This window comes from Salvelinus alpinus, chromosome 24 (genome assembly GCF_045679555.1).
Source record: "Salvelinus alpinus chromosome 24, SLU_Salpinus.1, whole genome shotgun sequence".
NCBI classification, from domain to species: Eukaryota; Metazoa; Chordata; class Actinopteri; order Salmoniformes; family Salmonidae; genus Salvelinus; species Salvelinus alpinus.
Window position 1 is genome coordinate 38,608,433 of NC_092109.1, and position 24,327 is coordinate 38,632,759.

At 45.4% G+C, this 24,327-nt stretch overlaps 1 protein-coding gene across 4 annotated transcripts in view; it reads right to left on the reverse strand.

The window, feature by feature from the left end:
- The window catches only part of LOC139552820 (sister chromatid cohesion protein PDS5 homolog B-like), a 95,117-nt gene that overhangs the window by 23,438 nt on the left and 47,352 nt on the right, over positions 1-24,327 (reverse strand). For all 4 annotated transcript variants that reach the window (XM_071364881.1, XM_071364880.1, XM_071364883.1 and 1 more), the window contains 13 exons: positions 22,042-22,181; positions 19,029-19,144; positions 18,471-18,576; positions 18,120-18,280; positions 17,158-17,281; positions 16,696-16,854; positions 16,511-16,579; positions 15,597-15,733; positions 15,240-15,363; positions 14,687-14,891; positions 12,658-12,772; positions 4,924-5,056; positions 4,653-4,772 (listed from right to left, as the gene is read on the reverse strand). In XM_071364881.1, the coding sequence (XP_071220982.1) occupies positions 4,653-4,772; positions 4,924-5,056; positions 12,658-12,772; positions 14,687-14,891; positions 15,240-15,363; positions 15,597-15,733; positions 16,511-16,579; positions 16,696-16,854; positions 17,158-17,281; positions 18,120-18,280; positions 18,471-18,576; positions 19,029-19,144; positions 22,042-22,181 (1,709 nt within the window). The remainder of the gene's footprint in view (positions 1-4,652; positions 4,773-4,923; positions 5,057-12,657; positions 12,773-14,686; positions 14,892-15,239; positions 15,364-15,596; positions 15,734-16,510; positions 16,580-16,695; positions 16,855-17,157; positions 17,282-18,119; positions 18,281-18,470; positions 18,577-19,028; positions 19,145-22,041; positions 22,182-24,327) is intronic.

A 24,327-nucleotide genomic window follows, 5' to 3' on the forward strand; every position in this document is an offset into this window, starting at 1 on the left:
TGTAAAGAGGTCTCCCCTAGTCGATATGTAGAGGTCTCCCCTAGTCGATATGTAAAGAGGTCTCCCCTAGTCGATATGTAAAGAGGTCTCCCCTAGTCGATATGTAAAGAGGTCTCCCCTAGTCGATATGTAAAGAGGTCTCCCCTAGTCGATATGTAAAGAGGTCTCCCCTAGTCTATATGTAAAGAGGTCTCCCCTAGTCTATATGTAAAGAGGTCTCCCCTAGTCTATATAAACAGGTCTATCCTAGTCTATATAAACAGGTCTCTCCCAGTCTATACAAACAGGTCTCTCCCAGTCTATACAAACAGGTCTCCCCCAGTCTACACAAAGAGGTCACTCCCAGTCTACACAAAGAGGTCACTCCCAGTCTACACAAAGAGATCACTCCCAGTCTACACAAAGAGGTCACTCCCAGTCTACACAAAGAGGTCACGCCCAGTCTACACAAAGAGGTCACTCCCAGTCTACACAAAGAGGTCACTCCCAGTCTACACAAAGAGGTCACTCCCAGTCTACACAAAGAGGTCACTCCCAGTCTACACAAAGAGGTCACTCCCAGTCTACACAAAGAGGTCACTCCCAGTCTACACAAAGAGGTCACTCCCAGTCTACACAAAGAGGTCACTCCCAGTCTACACAAAGAGGTCACTCCCAGTCTACACAAAGAGGTCACTCCCAGTCTACACAAAGAGGTCACTCCCAGTCTACACAAAGAGGTCACTCCCAGTCTACACAAAGAGGTCACTCCCAGTCTACACAAAGAGGTCACTCCCAGTCTACACAAAGAGGTCACTCCCAGCCTACACAAAGAGGTCACTCCCAGCCTACACAAAGAGGTCACTCCCAGCCTACACAAAGAGGTCACTCCCAGCCTACACAAAGAGGTCACTCCCAGCCTACACAAAGAGGTCACTCCCAGCCTACACAAAGAGGTCACTCCCAGCCTACACAAAGAGGTCACTCCCAGCCTACACAAAGAGGTCACTCCCAGCCTACACAAAGAGGTCACTCCCAGCCTACACAAAGAGGTCACTCCCAGCCTACACAAAGAGGTCACTCCCAGCCTACACAAAGAGGTCACTCCCAGCCTATACAAAGAGGTCACTCCCAGCCTATACAAAGAGGTCACTCCCAGCCTATACAAAGAGGTCACTCCCAGCCTATACAAAGAGGTCACTCCCAGCCTATACAAAGAGGTCACTCCCAGCCTATACAAAGAGGTCACTCCCAGCCTATACAAAGAGGTCACTCCCAGCCTATACAAAGAGGTCACTCCCAGCCTATACAAAGAGGTCACTCCCAGCCTATACAAAGAGGTCACTCCCAGCCTATACAAAGAGGTCACTCCCAGCCTATACAAAGAGGTCACTCCCAGCCTATACAAAGAGGTCACTCCCAGCCTATACAAAGAGGTCACTCCCAGCCTATACAAAGAGGTCACTCCCAGTCTATACAAAGAGGTCTCTCCCAGTCTATACAAAGAGGTCTCTCCGAGTCTATACAAACAGGTCTCTCCCAGTCTATACAAACAGGTCTCTCCCAGTCTACACAAACAGGTCACTCCCAGTCTACACAAACAGGTCACTCCCAGTCTACACAAACAGGTCACTCCCAGTCTACACAAACAGGTCACTCCCAGTCTACACAAACAGGTCACTCCCAGTCTACACAAACAGGTCACTCCCAGTCTACACAAACAGGTCACTCCCAGTCTACACAAACAGGTCACTCCCAGTCTACACAAACAGGTCACTCCCAGTCTACACAAACAGGTCACTCCCAGTCTACACAAACAGGTCACTCCCAGTCTACACAAACAGGTCACTCCCAGTCTACACAAACAGGTCACTCCCAGTCTACACAAACAGGTCACTCCCAGTCTATATAAACAGGTCACTCCCAGTCTATATAAACAGGTCTCCCCTAGTCTAGATAAAGAAGTCTCCCCTAGTCTAGATAGAGATCACTCCCAGTCTACACAAACAGGTCACTCCCAGTCTACACAAACAGGTCACTCCCAGTCTACACAAACAGGTCACTCCCAGTCTATATAAACAGGTCACTCCCAGTCTATATAAACAGGTCACTCCCAGTCTATATAAACAGGTCACTCCCAGTCTATATAAACAGGTCTCCCCTAGTCTAGATAAAGAAGTCTCCCCTAGTCTAGATAGAGATCACTCCCAGTCTACACAAACAGGTCACTCCCAGTCTACACAAACAGGTCTCTCCCAGTCTACACAAACAGGTCACTCCCAGTCTATACAAAGAACTCACTCCCAGTCTATATAAACAGGTCACTCCCAGTCTATATAAACAGGTCTCCCCTAGTCTAGATAAAGAAGTCTCCCCTAGTCTAGATAAAGAAGTCTCCCCTAGTCTAGATAGAGATCACTCCCAGTCTACACAAACAGGTCACTCCCAGTCTACACAAACAGGTCACTCCCAGTCTATATAAACAGGTCACTCCCAGTCTATATAAACAGGTCACTCCCAGTCTATATAAACAGGTCTCCCCTAGTCTAGATAAAGAAGTCTCCCCTAGTCTAGATAGAGATCACTCCCAGTCTACACAAACAGGTCACTCCCAGTCTACACAAACAGGTCTCTCCCAGTCTATATAAACAGGTCACTCCCAGTCTATACAAAGAACTCACTCCCAGTCTATATAAACAGGTCTATCCCAGTCTATATAAACAGGTCTCTCCTAGTCTATACAAAGTGCCTTTCTGAAACATTAAGTCGTTCTTTGCTGATGTGAAGATGAAACTGAATGAACGAGGAAAAACGGACAGGTCAGTTGTCTGTACGGGCCTCATTTATACACATTGTGGCGACGGAGGGGAGAAAGGCTGCTTCTCTTGGTCCATATTTTCAAGACCTGATATATTTTAGTTATTAGTTTACATTTGGCCTATTTAGTAGGCAATTTTAATTTGGGCTATTTTCTTTATTTAAATACATTAGTTAACTAATGTTGAATGACTCAAATCAAGTGGAATATTTCTCAGCATAAACATGAGGCTCATTCACGCGCTACTTAAAAAATAAATAAGTTATACTATAATGCAGAATTACTGACACTATCTTTCTGATCGTCTTTATAGTTGGATAGAGAATATGTTTTGTCAAACAGAGTTGTCATAGCGGGAATACTAACCTTTAAATCCCAAATTGTTGGAAATGAAACAGGAAGGCAGATGGGGGCCATGAATTTGAAGCGTGCTGGTCAAACAGGCTATAGTCTACCTTTAGTCTAAACGCATGTTCATCAAGACAGTTAAATAAGCTGGATGTTAACGGTGCACAGTAGAATAGGCTGTTCTGAAGGCTATCAGGTTACAGAGAAAAGGGAATTATTCTCTGCTTCCTGTCTGGCACACGATGATCATCACATTTCTGAAAACCTCAATGTTGTCCATCTGACTATAGAGACGTCCTCCATCTGACTATAGAGACGTCCTCCATCTGACTATAGAGACGTCCTCAATGTCCTCCATCTGACTATAGAGACGTCCTCCATCTGACTATAGAGACGTCCTCAATGTCCTCCATCTGACTATAGAGACGTCCTCAATGTCGTCCATCTGACTATAGAGACGTCCTCAATGTCCTCCATCTGACTATAGAGACGTCCTCAATGTCCTCCATCTGACTATAGAGACGTCCTCAATGTCGTCCATCTGACTATAGAGACGTCCTCAATGTCGTCCATCTGACTATAGAGACGTCCTCAATGTCGTCCATCTGACTATAGAGACGTCCTCAATGTCCTCCATCTGACTATAGACGTCCTCAATGTCGTCCATCTGACTATAGAGACGTCCTCAATGTCGTCCATCTGACTATAGAGACGTCCTCAATGTCGTCCATCTGACTATAGAGACGTCCTCAATGTCCTCCATCTGACTATAGAGACGTCCTCAATGTCGTCCATCTGACTATAGAGACGTCCTCAATGTCGTCCATCTGACTATAGAGACGTCCTCAATGTCCTCCATCTGACTATAGAGACGTCCTCAATGTCCTCCATCTGACTATAGAGACGTCCTCAATGTCCTCCATCTGACTATAGAGACGTCCCCAATGTTGTCCATCTAACTATAGAGACGTCCTCAATGTCCTCCATCTGACTATAGAGACGTCCTCAATGTCCTCCATCTGACTATAGAGACGTCCCCAATGTTGTCCATCTGACTATAGAGACGTCCTCAATGTCCTCCATCTGACTATAGAGACGTCCTCCATCTGACTATAGAGACGTCCCCAATGTTGTCCATCTGACTATAGAGACGTCCTCAATGTCCTCCATCTAACTATAGTACTAAGCTGTAGGGATGTCATTATGAAAATACTTAGCTATTACTTCAGAAACAACCCAAAATGCACCAGTAGAGTCCAAACTATTTTGCTGGCTTGACCTTCAATTAAGCTGGATTTGTAATATTTTGGATCCGATACAGACAGACCCAATTTGGATCCGATTCTCGCTCAACTCGAACATACAGTATTTCGGATAGGATCCGAATCGGATATTGATTTTTTTTAAAGAAATGACTGGATCCTGTCGTGGGCCGAGTGATAATTTGGAGGATCCAATTCGGATCTGAATTTGGTGATCTGAGAAGACCTCTAACTAAGACTCCTACCTTGTCAGGCTTGGTGAAGTAGCGTGTGGGAAGGACCGGGTCTTTGGGAGACTCCAGACTGTAGGTGGTGCTCTTAGAGATTATGATGTTCATGGCCACGTCACACACCGTGTACAACTTCTGTAGAGGGAAAGAGAGGGTGTGAGAGTGTGTGTGTGTGAGCGTGAATCTGTATGTGTGAGCGTGAAACTGTGTGTGTGTGTATGTCAATCTCTGTGTGTGTGTGTGTGTGTGTGTGTGTGTGTATGTGAATCTCTGTGTGTGTGTGTACCTCGTTGATCTTGGCGTCGGTAGGAGCCTGTGCGTCCTTGGTCTGTTTGATGTTCTCCACCATCTTCCTGATGAAGGCGTGGCTGTTGTTCTCATTCTTAGACATGATGATCTCCAGGATGAACCACAGAGACCTGGGGAGGAGGAGAGGAGGGAGGGGGAGAGGAGGGGGGATTGGAGGAGAAGGGGGAGGCGGGCGGAGTGGAGAAGGGGGAGGATTGGAGGAGAAGGGGAGGCGGGAGGAGTGGAGAAGGGGGAGGATTGGAGGAGAAGGGGAGGCGGGAGGAGTGGAGAAGGGGGAGGCGGGCAGAGGGAGGAGTGGAGAAGGGGGAGGTGGGCGCAGGGAGGAGTGGAGAAGGGGGAGGTGGGCGCAGGGAGGAGTGGAGAAGGGGGAGGTGGGCGGAGTGGAGAAGGGGGAGGTGGGCGCAGGGAGGAGTGGAGAAGGGGGAGGTGGGCGCAGGGAGGAGTGGAGAAGGGGGAGGTGGGCGCAGGGAGGAGTGGAGAAGGGGGAGGTGGGCGCAGGGAGGAGTGGAGAAGGGGGAGGCGGAGGGAGGGAGGAGTGGAGAAGGGGGTTAGTTATTTGTATAAGGTTTTAGTCTCATAACTTCGCAGTTCATTATAATCATCTATATGTCGCTGTGTTTTTTCGCTTTGATGATGTTAGATAATATGACTGCCGATCAAACTGGCTGAATTAAGAGAGAAAACGATGGGTGAGAGGCCTTGAGAAAGGACTCACAGCACCCCAATATGTCAACACACAGCAGACTATGACAGCCGACTATGACAGCCGACTATGACAGCCGACTATGACAGCCGACTATGACAGCAGACTATGACAGCAGACTATGACAGCCGACTATGACAGCCGACTATGACAGCCGACTATGACAGCCGACTATAAACAGCAGACTATGACAGCCGACTATGACAGCCGACTATGACAGCCGACTATGACAGCCGACTATAAACAGCCGACTATGACAGCCGACTATAAACAGCAGACTATGACAGCCGACTATGACAGCCGACTATGACAGCCGACTATGACAGCCGACTAGGACAGCCGACTAGGACAGCCGACTAGGACAGCAGACTAGGACAGCAGACTAGGACAGCAGACTAGGACAGCAGACTATGACAGCAGACTATGACAGCAGACTAGGACAGCAGACTAGGACAGCAGACTAGGACAGCAGACTATGACAGCAGACTAGGACAGCAGACTAGGACAGCAGACTAGGACAGCAGACTATAAACAGCAGACTATAAACAGCAGACTATGACAGCAGACTATGACAGCAGACTATGACAGCAGACTATAAACAGCAGACTATAAACAGCAGACTATAACAGCAGACTATAACAGCAGACTATAACAGCAGACTATAACAGCAGACTATAACAGCAGACTATAACAGCAGACTATGACAGCAGACTATGACAGCAGACTATAACAGCAGACTATAACAGCAGACTATAACAGCAGACTATGACAGCAGACTATGACAGCAGACTATAACAGCAGACTATAACAGCAGACTATAACAGCAGACTATAACAGCAGACTATAACAGCAGACTATAACAGCAGACTATAACAGCAGACTATGACAGCAGACTATAACAGCAGACTATGACAGCAGACTATGACAGCAGACTATGACAGCAGACTATGACAGCAGACTATGACAGCAGACTATAACAGCAGACTATGACAGCAGACTATAACAGCAGACTATAACAGCAGACTATAACAGCAGACTATGACAGCAGACTATGACAGCAGACTATAACAGCAGACTATAACAGCAGACTATGACAGCAGACTATGACAGCAGACTATGACAGCAGACTATAACAGCAGACTATAACAGCAGACTATAACAGCAGACTATAACAGCAGACTATGACAGCAGACTATGACAGCAGACTATGACAGCAGACTATGACAGCAGACTATGACAGCAGACTATGACAGCAGACTATGACAGCAGACTATAACAGCAGACTATGACAGCAGACTATGACAGCAGACTATAACAGCAGACTATAACAGCAGACTATAACAGCAGACTATAACAGCAGACTATGACAGCAGACTATGACAGCAGACTATGACAGCAGACTATAACAGCAGACTATAACAGCAGACTATGACAGCAGACTATGACAGCAGACTATGACAGCAGACTATAACAGCAGACTATAACAGCAGACTATAACAGCAGACTATGACAGCAGACTATGACAGCAGACTATGACAGCAGACTATAACAGCAGACTATAACAGCAGACTATAACAGCAGACTATGACAGCAGACTATAACAGCAGACTATGACAGCAGACTATGACAGCAGACTATAACAGCAGACTATAACAGCAGACTATGACAGCAGACTATAACAGCAGACTATGACAGCAGACTATGACAGCAGACTATGACAGCAGACTATAACAGCAGACTATGACAGCAGACTATAACAGCAGACTATAACAGCAGACTATAACAGCAGACTATAACAGCAGACTATAACAGCAGACTATAACAGCAGACTATAACAGCAGACTATGACAGCAGACTATGACAGCAGACTATAAACAGCAGACTATAACAGCAGACTATGACAGCAGACTATAACAGCAGACTATGACAGCAGACTATGACAGCAGACTATAAACAGCAGACTATAACAGCAGACTATAACAGCAGACTATGACAGCAGACTATAACAGCAGACTATAACAGCAGACTATAACAGCAGACTATAACAGCAGACTATGACAGCAGACTATGACAGCAGACTATGACAGCAGACTATAAACAGCAGACTATAACAGCAGACTATAACAGCAGACTATAACAGCAGACTATAACAGCAGACTATAACAGCAGACTATAACAGCAGACTATAACAGCAGACTATAACAGCAGACTATGACAGCAGACTATGACAGCAGACTATAACAGCAGACTATAACAGCAGACTATGACAGCAGACTATAACAGCAGACTATGACAGCAGACTATGACAGCAGACTATAAACAGCAGACTATAACAGCAGACTATAACAGCAGACTATAACAGCAGACTATGACAGCAGACTATAACAGCAGACTATAACAGCAGACTATGACAGCAGACTATGACAGCAGACTATAAACAGCAGACTATAACAGCAGACTATGACAGCAGACTATAACAGCAGACTATAACAGCAGACTATAACAGCAGACTATAACAGCAGACTATAACAGCAGACTATGACAGCAGACTATGACAGCAGACTATGACAGCAGACTATAAACAGCAGACTATAACAGCAGACTATAACAGCAGACTATAACAGCAGACTATAACAGCAGACTATAACAGCAGACTATAACAGCAGACTATAACAGCAGACTATAACAGCAGACTATAACAGCAGACTATGACAGCAGACTATAACAGCAGACTATAACAGCAGACTATAACAGCAGACTATAACAGCAGACTATAACAGCAGACTATAACAGCAGACTATAACAGCAGACTATAACAGCAGACTATAACAGCAGACTATGACAGCAGACTATAACAGCAGACTATAACAGCAGACTATAACAGCAGACTATAACAGCAGACTATAACAGCAGACTATAACAGCAGACTATAACAGCAGACTATAACAGCAGACTATGACAGCAGACTATAACAGCAGACTATGACAGCAGACTATGACAGCAGACTATAAACAGCAGACTATAACAGCAGACTATGACAGCAGACTATGACAGCAGACTATAACAGCAGACTATGACAGCAGACTATGACAGCCGACTATGACAGCCGACTATGACAGCCGACTATGACAGCAGACTATGACAGCCGACTATGACAGCCGACTATGACAGCCGACTATGACAGCCGACTATGACAGCCGACTATGACAGCCGACTATAAACAGCAGACTATGACAGCCGACTATGACAGCCGACTATGACAGCCGACTATGACAGCCGACTAGGACAGCCGACTAGGACAGCCGACTAGGACAGCCGACTAGGACAGCCGACTAGGACAGCCGACTAGGACAGCAGACTAGGACAGCAGACTAGGACAGCAGACTATGACAGCAGACTATGACAGCAGACTATGACAGCAGACTATGACAGCAGACTAGGACAGCAGACTAGGACAGCAGACTAGGACAGCAGACTAGGACAGCAGACTAGGACAGCAGACTATAACAGCAGACTATAACAGCAGACTATAACAGCAGACTATGACAGCAGACTATAACAGCAGACTATAACAGCAGACTATAACAGCAGACTATAACAGCAGACTATAACAGCAGACTATAACAGCAGACTATAACAGCAGACTATAACAGCAGACTATGACAGCAGACTATGACAGCAGACTATGACAGCAGACTATGACAGCAGACTATGACAGCAGACTATGACAGCAGACTATGACAGCAGACTATAACAGCAGACTATGACAGCAGACTATAACAGCAGACTATAACAGCAGACTATAACAGCAGACTATAACAGCAGACTATAACAGCAGACTATGACAGCAGACTATGACAGCAGACTATAACAGCAGACTATAACAGCAGACTATGACAGCAGACTATGACAGCAGACTATGACAGCAGACTATGACAGCAGACTATAACAGCAGACTATAACAGCAGACTATAACAGCAGACTATAACAGCAGACTATGACAGCAGACTATGACAGCAGACTATAACAGCAGACTATGACAGCAGACTATGACAGCAGACTATGACAGCAGACTATGACAGCAGACTATAACAGCAGACTATGACAGCAGACTATGACAGCAGACTATAACAGCAGACTATAACAGCAGACTATAACAGCAGACTATAACAGCAGACTATAACAGCAGACTATGACAGCAGACTATGACAGCAGACTATGACAGCAGACTATAACAGCAGACTATAACAGCAGACTATGACAGCAGACTATGACAGCAGACTATGACAGCAGACTATAACAGCAGACTATAACAGCAGACTATAACAGCAGACTATGACAGCAGACTATGACAGCAGACTATGACAGCAGACTATAACAGCAGACTATAACAGCAGACTATGACAGCAGACTATGACAGCAGACTATAACAGCAGACTATGACAGCAGACTATGACAGCAGACTATAACAGCAGACTATAACAGCAGACTATGACAGCAGACTATAACAGCAGACTATGACAGCAGACTATAACAGCAGACTATGACAGCAGACTATAACAGCAGACTATGACAGCAGACTATAACAGCAGACTATAACAGCAGACTATAACAGCAGACTATAACAGCAGACTATAACAGCAGACTATAACAGCAGACTATAACAGCAGACTATGACAGCAGACTATGACAGCAGACTATAAACAGCAGACTATAACAGCAGACTATGACAGCAGACTATGACAGCAGACTATGACAGCAGACTATAAACAGCAGACTATAACAGCAGACTATAACAGCAGACTATGACAGCAGACTATAACAGCAGACTATAACAGCAGACTATAACAGCAGACTATAACAGCAGACTATGACAGCAGACTATGACAGCAGACTATGACAGCAGACTATAAACAGCAGACTATAACAGCAGACTATAACAGCAGACTATAACAGCAGACTATAACAGCAGACTATAACAGCAGACTATAACAGCAGACTATAACAGCAGACTATAACAGCAGACTATAACAGCAGACTATAACAGCAGACTATGACAGCAGACTATGACAGCAGACTATAACAGCAGACTATAACAGCAGACTATGACAGCAGACTATAACAGCAGACTATGACAGCAGACTATGACAGCAGACTATAAACAGCAGACTATAACAGCAGACTATAACAGCAGACTATGACAGCAGACTATAACAGCAGACTATAACAGCAGACTATGACAGCAGACTATGACAGCAGACTATAAACAGCAGACTATAACAGCAGACTATGACAGCAGACTATAACAGCAGACTATAACAGCAGACTATAACAGCAGACTATAACAGCAGACTATAACAGCAGACTATGACAGCAGACTATGACAGCAGACTATGACAGCAGACTATAACAGCAGACTATAACAGCAGACTATAACAGCAGACTATAACAGCAGACTATAACAGCAGACTATAACAGCAGACTATAACAGCAGACTATAACAGCAGACTATAACAGCAGACTATAACAGCAGACTATGACAGCAGACTATAACAGCAGACTATAACAGCAGACTATAACAGCAGACTATAACAGCAGACTATAACAGCAGACTATAACAGCAGACTATAACAGCAGACTATAACAGCAGACTATAACAGCAGACTATGACAGCAGACTATAACAGCAGACTATAACAGCAGACTATAACAGCAGACTATAACAGCAGACTATAACAGCAGACTATAACAGCAGACTATAACAGCAGACTATAACAGCAGACTATGACAGCAGACTATGACAGCAGACTATGACAGCAGACTATGACAGCAGACTATAAACAGCAGACTATAACAGCAGACTATGACAGCAGACTATGACAGCAGACTATAACAGCAGACTATGACAGCAGACTATGACAGCAGACTATAACAGCAGACTATGACAGCAGACTATGACAGCAGACTATAACAGCAGACTATAACAGCAGACTATGACAGCAGACTATAACAGCAGACTATAACAGCAGACTATGACAGCAGACTATGACAGCAGACTATGACAGCAGACTATGACAGCAGACTATAACAGCAGACTATGACAGCAGACTATGACAGCAGACTATGACAGCAGACTATGACAGCAGACTATAAACAGCAGACTATAATAACAGCAGACTATAAACAGCAGACTATAATAACAGCAGACTATAAACAGCAGACTATAATAACAGCAGACTATAACAGCAGACTATAAACAGCAGACTATAAACAGCAGACTATAAACAGCAGACTATAATAACAGCAGACTATAATAACAGCAGACTATAATAACAGCAGACTATAATAACAGCAGACTATAAACAGCAGACTATAAACAGCAGACTATAAACAGCAGACTATAAACAGCAGACTATAAACAGCAGACTATAAACAGCAGACTATAAACAGCAGACTATAAACAGCAGACTATAAACAGCAGACTATAATAACAGCAGACTATAACAGCAGACTATAATAACAGCAGACTATAAACAGCAGACTATAAACAGCAGACTATAAACAGCAGACTATAATAACAGCAGACTATAATAACAGCAGACTATAACAGCAGACTATAATAACAGCAGACTATAACAGCAGACTATAATAACAGGAGACTATAAACAGCAGACTATAACAGCAGACTATAAACAGCAGACTATAAACAGCAGACTATAATAACAGCAGACTATAACAGCAGACTATAACAGCAGACTATAACAGCAGACTATAATAACAGCAGACTATAAACAGCAGACTATAATAACAGCAGACTATAATAACAGCAGACTATGACAGCAGACTATAAACAGCAGACTATGACAGCAGACTATGACAGCAGACTATAACAGCAGACTATAATAACAGCAGACTATAACAGCAGACTATAACAGCAGACTATAACAGCAGACTATAACAGCAGACTATGACAGCAGACTATGACAGCAGACTATGACAGCAGACTCACTCCTTGATGTCTTTGAGTTGTTCAATGTCCTGGACCTTGATGTAGTCTGGGTCGTGGACCAGCAGGTGGATGGCGTAGGGAACCACATACTCAGGAAGCAGAGAGAACAACTTCTCTGGAATATATAAAACACACAGAGACAGGTTAATACACACCCTGGTCCAACATTACCAATGACCCACTGGCCCGGGGCAAGTAAAAACATGCATTGGGCCAGTGGATCTAGTCAGACACTGGCCCGGTCAACATCTCAGTGCATTTGACGTTCCAGTTTGAAATTGACATGCTCTGTCGCAGTCTGCCGTAGAACACTGCGTCTCTGTGCCGCCATTCTGTTACCAAACTTTGCATCGACACGGTTAAAAGGAAATGTGTTTTTTGTAAAATGTCAACAGTGAACATAGACAGTAGCCTATTGCTAATTTGATACTATAAAAACGACACTTTGCATTCGTCTGGGCTAATGTAGCCAGATCGATAATGTAGCCAGATCGATAATGTAGCCAGATCGATAATGTAGCCAGATCGATAATGTAGCCAGATCGATAATGTAGCCAGATCGATAATGTAGCCAGATCGATAATGTAGCCAGATCGATAATGTAGCCAGATCGATAATGTAGCCAGATCGATAATGTAGCCAGATCGATAATGTAGCCAGATCGATAATGTAGCCAGATCGATAATGTAGCCAGATCGATAATGTAGCCAGATCGATAATGTAGCCAGATCGATAATGTAGCCAGATCGATAGCTTCTCTCGTTTTGAGAAGAAGTTGTTTTAAAAGGGCAACGTCCTATTTTTTCCCACACAGCACTTGGATGGCATAGGACTGATCTGGTTTCATGGAGCAGATTGACTTAGAATATGTGGACAACTACAAATACCTAGGTGTCTGGTTAGACTGTAAACTCTCCTTCCAGACTCACATTAAGCATCTCCAATCCAAAATTACATCTAGAATCGGCTTCCTATTTCGCAACAAAACCTCCTTCACTCATGCCGCCAAACACACCCTCGTAAAACTGACCATCCTACCGATCCTCGACTTCGGCGATGTCATCTATAAAATAGCCTCCAACACTCTACTCAGCAAACTGGATGTAGTCTATCACAGTGCCATCCGTTTTGTCACCAAAGCCCCATATACTACCCACCACGCTCTCGTTGGCTGGCCCTCGCTTCATACTCGTCGCCAAACCCACTGGCTACAGGTTATCTACAAGTCTCTGCTAGGTAAAGCCCCACCTTATCTCAGCTCACTGGTCACCATAGCAGCACCCACCCGTAGCACGCGCTCCAGCAGGTATATCTCACTGGTCACCCCCAAAGCCAATTCCTCCTTTGTCCGCCTTTCCTTCCAGTTCTCTGCTGCCAATGACTGGAACGAACTGCAAAAATCTCTGACGCTGGAGACTCGTATCTTCCTCACTAACTTTAACCACCAGCTGTCAGAGCAGCTCACAGATCACTGCACCTGTACATAGCCCATCTGTAAACAGCCCATTGAACTACCTCATCCCCATACTGTTATTTATTTATTTTCATTAATTTTGCTCCTTTGCACCCCAGTATCTCTGCTTGCACACTCATCTTCTGCACATCTACCATTCCAGTGTTTTAATTGCTATATTGTAATTACTCCGCCACCATGGCCTATTTATTGCCTTACCTCCCTTATCCTACCTCATTTGCACATGCTGTATATAGACTTTTTGTTTTCCTTTTTTCTACTGTATTATTGACTGTATGTTTGTTTATTCCATGTGTAACTCTGTGTTGTTGTTTGTGTCGCACTGCTTTGCTTTATCTTGGCCAGGTCGCAGTTGCAAATGAGAACTTGTTCTCAACTAGCCTACCTGGTTAAATAAAGGTTAAATAAAAATAAAGAAAGATTAAATAGTAACCAGGACTGGTTTGGTTTCATAGAGCAGATTAAATAGTAACCAGGACTTTCTCCTGATGTTGATATTATTGACCAGACACTGCCTGGTGTGTGTGTGTGTGTGTGTGCCCCCATCTCCCTCACCGCTGACAGCAGCGTGTTGTTTAAGGTACTCTCTCCTGATTGTAATGTTCTTCACCAGACACTGCCTGGCGTGGGCCCGTCTCTCCTTCACAGGGTCCTTGGCACACAGGGCAAACACCGCCAGGTACTCCAGGGGCAGACGCAGGCGGCACAGACCCTTATGGAGCTTCTGGGCAAAACCCTGACGCACCTGGTAACACTCATCCTGGAGAGAGAGGTGAGGAGAGAGAGGTAGGGGGGGAGAGAGGTGAGGAGAGAGAGGGGGAGAGAGGTAGAGGGAGGTAGAGAGGTAGAGGGAGAGAGATGAGGAGAGAGAGGGTGAGGGGGGAGAGAGAAGGGGAGGGAGGTAGAGAGATGAGGAGAGAGGGGGGGTAGAGGGAGGGGGAGAGAGAGAGGGGGAGGTAGAGGGAGGTAGAGGGAGGGAGGTAGAGGGAGGGGGGAGAGAGAGAGAGGCAGAGAGGTGGAGGGAGGTAGATGAGTAGGTGTTTTGAATGAGAGAAGAACAGGACATGTGTGTGTCTAGGAAAGTGTTTTGGAGTGTGTGTGTTCTTACATTGATGACCAGGGCACAGAGTTGGTACTGCTCTAGGGTGATGATCTCATGGTAGCAGGGCTCCTGTGCCAGCTTCAGTAGGGCACACGCTGCTGCCAACCTCAGCCTGGACATATCTGGTTTACTGTGGGGGGGAGGGAGGGAGAGGGGAGGGGGGAGGGAGGAGAGGGGAGGGGAGGGGGAGGGGAGGGGAGGAGGAGGGAGTGGAGAGGCGGTGTGGAGAGTTAGAGAGAGAAGAATGTGTCAGGTGTGTGTCAAAGTCCTAGTAAATGCTGGTGTGTGGTGTGTGTGTGTGTGTGTGTGTGATGAGTGTGTGTGTGGTGAGTGATGTGGTGTGTGTGTGATGTGATGTGTTACCCCATCTTGCCCTGCTCTGTCAGGTCTCCATCACTGTGTAGTATAGCAGTCAGCATCCTCAGAGTGGAGTTACCAGACTTAGACAGGGTGTTCTTTACGCCCAACAACCACCTCACCATCAACTTGATACCCTGGATCTACAGACACAGACACAGAGAGAGAGAGAGACAGAGAGAGAGAGAGAGAGAGAGAGAGAGAGACAGAGAGACAGAGAGAGAGGTAGAGAGAGACAGAGGTAGAGAGAGAGAGAGAGAGAGAGACAGAGAGAGAGAGAAAGAGAGAGAGGTAGAGAGAGAGAGAGAGAGAGAGAGAGAGAGGTAGAGAGAGAGAGAGAGAGAGAGAGAGGTAGAGAGAGAGAGAGAGAGAGAGAGAGAGGTAGAGAGAGAGAGAGAGAGAGAGACAGAGACAGAGACAGAGAGAAAGAGAGAGAGAGAGAGAGAGAGAGAGAGAGAGAGAGAGAGAGGTAGAGAGAGAGAGAGAGAGAGAGAGGCACAAAGAGAAACAGAGAGAGAGACAGAGACAGAGAGAAAGAGAGAGAGAGAGAAAGAGAGAGAGAGTGGGAAGGAAAGAGGGAGAGGTTACAAGCCTTTGCTTTGAAATGGGGACAGCAGACTGTCCAACCCGTAACATTATTTCTGAGTATCACTTCAGTGCAGCGGGGGCATCCCCGGCCCCCACGGTGGCGCGTGACACCCACACTGCTCAAATCATAGGCAAATGCATCTTTTTAGCCTCATAATGATGTTGGCAGGACATATTCTCAGTAGGAATGGTAGGTTATAGACTGTTCTGGGTACTCTTCAGTCGCTAACTAGAAATACGTTTTAATGTATAATCAGGGTTCTCCCTCTGAGGTTGGGGAAGGAGGTAGAGGAGAGGTTGGGGAAGGAGGTAAAGGAAGAAGGGAAACCAACCTTGGCCAGGGTTTCAGAAGACACCTCATCATCAGGAACCCACAGCTTGGTAGTCTTCTTACCTGGGATCTACACAACAACCACACATCCACAATAAACAGAGAATGTTAAAACCAGGAACACTGCGATAGCTTCTCCTCTCAAATGAAAAGACGTGTTCTGTGTGTATCTGTGTGTGTGCCCACCCTGTCGCTCATGAGCAGGTCCTTGACTATGAAGTTGGCCACCAGTGATTTGAGTGGAGCGGCAAACTGTTCTGGGGCCAGCAGAGCCAGGTGACCCAGAGTGGTGAGAGGAGTTATCAGCTGATCCAGGTCCTCAAGGTCCAGGCCTTTTTGCAGCGGCTGGGAAGAGAGAGACAAGACATTTAACTATTTACTTTTATCATCTGTTTACATGTGCAGAACTTCCAAGGGCCGGTTTCCCTAGACACAGATTAAACCTTGGCCCAAAAATAACTTTCAATGGAGAATTACTATTCAGAAAGCTTTTTAGTCGCTCTTCCGGTTGGAATATAATATTTCATAATATAACATTTGGATAATATTTTATTAAATTATTGTTTGATTGATTGATTGGAAAGACGACTGAAGAAGCGTAGATATTAGGAGAAAAATTCTAGATCGTAAAGGCAGACTGGTACTCACCTCAAAGATCTGAGCGAAGTGTGTGTCTCTGTGTGTGAACATGGCATGGATACAGTGGATGGCATATTTGGCCTGGCGAGGGGGTCCTCTCTTAGCTTTGGTCTGCAGTACTGGCAGCAGAACACTAGGAGGAGAAGAGGAGAGCATTAGAAGCAGGACACCCACTGTAACAAACCAAATGGTCTGCAGTACTGGCACCAGAACACTAGGGGGACAAGAGGAGAGCATTAGGGGAAGGACCCCCACAGTAACAAACCAAATGGTCTGCAGTACTGGCAGCAGAACACTAGGGGGACAAGAGGAGAGCATTAGAGGAAGGAATTATGGGGAAATAAGAGACTGATTTTCCCCGGGGAGATGAGGTTTATGAATTGCCTGACTGGGCTGTGGTACAGTGGATGACGTGTTACATTTGGATAGTTCAAATGGAACTGTTGACAGGCCTCCCGAACTATCAACCAATCAGCATCCAGGATCCAAACAACCAGTTCTATAATACACATTCATACACTAGAAGGCTGTTTTACACACCACAGCAGCTTGTTCAATGGGATGCAATGTCCAAAAAAATCTCCAAGACTTTCTACCCATTGTTGGAGACATTAGCCGACTCGTTATGTTCTAACCTATAGAAAGATGATTATTTGACGTGGTCGGCTGTCCCAGCGACTTCAGTCTAATAATAACACCAAGGGAACACAATCAAAGAGCTTTATGGGGAAACATTTCTATACATCAAGAAATGGAAAGCGGGAAAAAGTGAACTCACGACTTGATGCGAGGAAGGTATGTAGGTATGTGTATGTGTGTATGTGTGCGTGTGCGCGTATGTGTGTGTGTGTGTGTGTGTGTGTGTGTGTGTGTGTGTGTGTGTGTGTGTGTGTGTGTGTGTGCGTGTGTGTGCGTGTGTGTGTGTGTGTGTACACATCGAATGCAACACAAACATTTGACATTAAACTCACGACTTGATGTGAGGGAAGCTCTCCTCCATCTTGCTGCCTGTGTTTTTAAATATCTGCAGCGCCGCCTCGGCCACCTTCTCATCATCCATCTTCAGACAGCCCAGCAGGGATTCAAACGTCTCCGCAGAGTGGAACGACACCGGGTGGGTAAACGACAGGACCTGGAGGGAGGGGGGGATGAGAGAAGGGTGAATGACAACAGAGAGAGAAAGCACAGGTAGCCAGAGAGGATACAGAGAGAGAAAGCACAGGTAATCAGAGAGGATAAAAAGAGAGAGAGGGGGGGGGGGGGTGAATGACAACAGAGAGAGAAAGCACAGGTAATCAGAGAGGATAAAGAGAGAAAGATACCTTGAGTAGTTCCAGTCCTGCCCTGATGGCCTGTTCAGTAGGAACTCCCTCTTCATCATCCTCAGCTGTTCCATCTATCGACTTGTTCACCTGCTTTACCAGAGCACTGAGAGGGAGGGAAGTAGAGAGGGATGGATGGAGAGAGAGAGAGAGAGAGGGAAGTAGAGAGGGAGGGATGGAGAGGGAGAGGGATGGATGGAGAGAGAGAGAGAGAGAGAGAGAGAGGGAGGGATGGATGGAGAGAGAGAGAGGTAGAGAGAGGGAGAGGTAGAGAGGTAGAGAGGGATGGATGGAGAGAGAGAGGGAAGTAGAGAGGGATGGATGGAGGGAGGGAGCAGTAGAGAGAGGGAGGGAAGTAGAAAGGGAGGGATGAAGAAAAGTAGAGAGGGATGGATGGAGAGAGAGAGGGAGGGAGAGGAGGGAGGGCATAAGAAAGAGAAAACAACATAAGCAAATCATAGATAATCACCTTGTGTGCGTGTGCGCTAGTGTGTGTGCGTGTGCTAGTGTGTGTTGGGGTGTGTACTACCTGATAGACTCTGTGTCGATGTGTATTACCTGATAGACTCTGTGTCGATGTGTACAGGAGCAATTCTTTCCAGCAGGAACTTGACCATCTCTAAGAAGGGATTACTGGGCTGTTTAGGACTGCCTAACTTCTTAGTGATGTCTCTCTGGAGGACACACACACACACACACACACACACACACACACACACACACACACACACACACACACACACACACACACACACACACACACACACACACACACACACACACACACACACACACACACACACACACACACACACACACACACACACACACGGTTTCTGTTAGGGAAATGTGGCGTCAGACATTTGACTGGCAGCATTTTATTTTACCGGACATTTTCAGAAATTTTCCGGACCCATATGCATTGAGTAACCTGATTATGGCGTCCACCCACGGTGTTCAGAATGACATTTAGTTCATGGCAATTCATCTTAACAGGACATGCATGTCGAGGATGTGAGATCCCTTCTTACTAAAGTCCAATGCCCACATTTTTCCTCAGCCATCAAGATGAGTAACGAACAGCAAAATCACTAGCCTATGTCCATCTACTATCCCCCATAAAATAGAAAAGTTTCCCTATTCTATTGGTCAACTTGTCGAGAAATACAAATTAGGTCACAATGTTTAGCTTAAAAATGTTGATAATCTACACAAGGCTGTAGGCTACGCAAGGCAGTAGGCTACGCAAGGCAGTAGGCTACGCAAAAATGTTCGTTACATAATGCAATTAGCAGACACACACTTGTCCAAAGTGAGCGGTTTCATGTCCATTAGAAAAGTAGAAAGAGGGGAGATCTAAGATGTAACAATTAGCATGGAATGCTAATATGACTAGAATAATCAACAACTAGCACGGGATGCTAATATGACTAGAATAATCAACAACTAGCACGGGATGCTAATATGACTAGAATAATCAACAACTAGCACGGGATGCTAATATGACTAGAATAATCAACAACTAGCACGGGATGCTAATATGACTAGAATAATCAACAACTAGCATGGGATGCTAATATGACTAGAATTATCAACAACTAGCATGGGATGCTAATATGACTAGGATTATCAACAACTAGCATGGGATACTAATATGACTAGAATAATCAACAACTAGCATGGGATGCTAATATGACTAGAATAATCAACAACTAGCACGGGATGCTAATATGACTAGAATAATCAACAACTAGCACGGGATGCTAATATGACTAGAATAATCAACAACTAGCACGGGATGCTAATATGACTAGAATAATCAACAACTAGCACGGGATGCTAATATGACTAGGATTATCAACAACTAGCATGGGTTGCTAATATGACTAGAATTATCAACAACTAGCATGGGATGCTAATATGACTAGGATTATCAACAACTAGCATGGGTTGCTAATATGACTAGAATTATCAACAACTAGCATGGGATGCTAATATGACTAGGATTATCAACAACTAGCACGGGATGCTAATATGACTAGAATTATCAACAACTAGCATGGGTTGCTAATATGACTAGGATTATCAACAACTAGCATTGGTTGCTAATATGACTAGGATTATCAACAACTAGCATGGGATGCTAATATGACTAGGATAATCAACAACTAGCATGGGATGCTAATATGACTAGGATTGTTCTTTTGGTTACAGGACAATGAAAGAACATTTCAGATTTTGCTACTTTGAAGCAAGGTAAAACATGTTCAGTTTTCCAACAATGAACTGTATGTTTTCAAAATGCGTACTGCCTCCAGCTCATTGCAAAGTGGTGTGTGCCGGGCTGATGAAGCCTGTCTTCCATTGCCGATACATTTTCTCTTTGAGAGGCTGTAACAGCAGCAGCTGTCTGACAGATTTTACACTCCAAGGCTCTGTATCTGTGTAACAGTTTAACTTTAGTCCGTCCCCTCGCCCCCGACCCGGGCGCGAACCAGGGACCCTCTGCACACATCAACAACAGTCACCCACGAAGCATTGTTACCCATCGCTCCACAAAGACCGCGGCCCTTGCAGAGCAAGGGGAACCACTACTTCAAGGTCTCAAAGCGAGTGACGTCACCGATTGAAACGCTAGTAGCGCGCACCACCGCTAACTAGCTAGCCATTTCACATTGGTTACATCTGTATGCTGTGTGGTAAATAAGATACATAACAAATAGAAACACACGCACCAATTTAAATCCACTAAATTATGTAGATTATTCTATAGACCAATAGGCATGACCGGTCAAATGTATTTCCATGGACTGGTGTTAATGAATAGGCTGAAAAGCATTATGGGATTGTTTTCCTTCTTCTACCGGACAATTTACTTTATCGGCTTTTCAACAAACCAAAAAATTCCGGCCAAAAGCCGGCTAATACCGGCTGACGGAAAACCCTGGTACACACACACACATCAGTATAATCTCACACACACACCAGTATAACAGTTTACTGGGCTGTTTAGGACTGCCTGGCTTCCTAGTGAAGTCTCTCTGTAGAAGGATAAGTAACGGGGGCCCTGGGTGGAGCAGGAGTCGAGGCAACACTACAGCCTGGGGTTCGATCCTGTCATGTTTCAGAGGAAGGCCAGGCGGGTCACGTTTCAGAGGAAGGCCAGGCGGGTCACGTTTCAGAGGACGGACAGGCGGGTCACGTTTCAGAGGACGGCCAGGCGGGTCACGTTTCAGAGGACGGCCAGGCGGGTCACGTTTCAGAGGACGGCCAGGCGGGTCACGTTTCAGAGGACGGCCAGGCGGGTCACGTTTCAGAGGACGGCCAGGCGGGTCACGTTTCAGAGGACTCATGACTCCACCTTTGCCTCTCCGGAGCCCATTGAGAAGTTACAGAGATGAGCCAAGGGACCTAATTATACGCTCGTGGCCACACCCCCTGAACACGCCTGTTAGGGCCTGGTTAGAACTGGGACAGGAGACCGCCTGGGAATACCAGGCGCCGTAAGCAACAACAACAGAAAAAGGAAGAAAGGATAAGTAATAAAAACACACACGCTCTCTCTACTCACCACACAGACTTGGGCCTGTTTGCAGGAGCAGGCCGGTGAGACCAGGGTCTCTAGTTGGTTTCTGATCCGCTCATCATCATCCAAGACCTGGGCTAGCTTCTTCACAAAGTCCTGGGCCTTGCCTGGGTCTGGAAGGTTCCCTGGAGATACACGGGGAGGGATTGGTTAGTGTTGAGAGTGTGTGTGTGGTGAGTGTGCACTTAGAAAATAAAGGTTCTTCGGCTGTCCCCTATTAAGGCTGTCCCCAATTTTTTATTTTTTTTAACTCTTGGTTAACCGAATGTGATCTGTTCGTTCGACCAATCGATTGGTCAAAATGTTTAAACGTGCATTTTTTCCATATATAGTCACCCAATGTGTTTTAATAAAATCAACTATATGCATTGAGCTTGTCTGATGCTTTAAGTGCACTGTTTGCTGAAGTAAGACAAATGCCTCAAGAGGGAACCAGAGATCTAGATAACCAGAAGAAAAATAACTATCCTCTTCACCTCTCCTGCTGGCCTTAGCAGATTCTGCCATTACTCTCCTGAAGATGCCGGTAATAGGCTGCACAAGGAGTCGGCAAGCTTTCTCATGTTGAATAGAAATGTTTCTTACCATTTCTACCGATCTACCAGTTGTGGTTTTCATATGCAAATTTTTATGACAGTTTCATTTAATTTACAATAACGTGTTCATATCTCAAAATCATTTTCATGCGGTTAATCAACATTCTATCTAAATAAATATCCTTTAAATCACATTGGCTACACACAGCCTGTCTGCAACCAACTTGAAACACTGCACCAACTATTAACTTGGGTCCAGCCCTGAAGCTTGCACTAGCCAACTTACAACATCGTATAAAATATTCTGGGCCCTCAGTTTCCCCGCCAGTGAGCTCGGGACAGACACAGCTGTAGGCTATTTTCACAAGGGATAAGAAGCAGTGGGACTTGGACAGGAGCTCACCGGAGCGGAGTACCCGGCACCTCAAATGTTCTACTGCTTGAGCTCCTGTTCCTCTTATAGAATATTAGCTCAAAAGTATTGTGGAGCTCCTGTTCCTCTTGTAGAATATTATCTCTAAAGTATTGTGGAGCTCCTGTTCCTCTTGTAGAATATTATCTCAAAAGTATTGTGGAGCTCCTGTTCCTCTTGTAGAATATTATCTCTAAAGTATGGTGGAGCTCCTGTTCCTCTTGTAGAATATTATCTCTAAAGTATTGTGGAGCTCCTGTACCTCTTGTAGAATATTATCTCTAAAGTATGGTGGAGCTCCTGTTCCTCTTGTAGAATATTATCTCTAAAGTATTGTGGAGCTCCTGTTCCTCTTGTAGAATATTATCTCTAAAGTATTGTGGATCTCCTGCACCTAAATATAAACAGTACCAGCACACAAAATGAGTAACAGAATCTATTTCAGTCCAACTCAAGAACTGATTGAAGTAATCAGGGTTCTGGAAAGATACTTCAGATACATTGAGGAACTATTGTCATTCTCAATGGACGTAAAAACAGTCTTTGTTTGCTTGATGTTTGAGGTGAAGAAAATGTTACTTTGAGAAGCTCCACAGGTCATTAGTGGTGGAGCGTTAGGCCAATCAGAAGACTGGAATAATAATATTGAAGGCATTAACAGAAATTACCGTAGCGGTTTAAGGCGTCACTACAGACACCCTGGTTCCATTCCAGGCTGTATCACAACGGCCTAAGGCACTGCATCTCAGTGCTAGAGGCGTCACTACAGACACCCTGGTTCCACTCCAGGCTGTATCACAGTGGTTTAAGGCACTGCATCTCAGTACTAGAGGCGTCACTAAAGACACCCTGGTTCCATTCCGGGCTGTATCACAGTGGTTTAAGGCACTGCATCTCAGTACTAGAGGCGTCACTAAAGACACCCTGGTTCCATTCCGGGCTGTATCACAGCGGCCTAAGGCACTGCATCACAGTGCTAGAGATGTCACTACAGACCCGGGTTTGTTCCCGGGCTGTGTCACAACCGGCTGTGATCGGGAGTCCCATAGGGCAGCGCACAATTGGCCCAGTGTCGTCCGGGTTAGGCCAGGGGGGCTTTACTTGGCTCTTCGCGCTCTAGCGACCCCTTGTGGCAGGCCGGGCGCATACAAGCAAAACTCTGGTCAGTTGAACGGTGTTTCCTCAGACACATTGGTGTCCCTGGCTTCCGGGTTAAGCTGGCAAGTGTTAAAAAGCGCAATTTGGTGGTACATATTTCGGAGAATGCATGACTCGGACTTCACCTCCCGGGCCCGTTGGGGAGTAGCAGCGATGACACAAGAT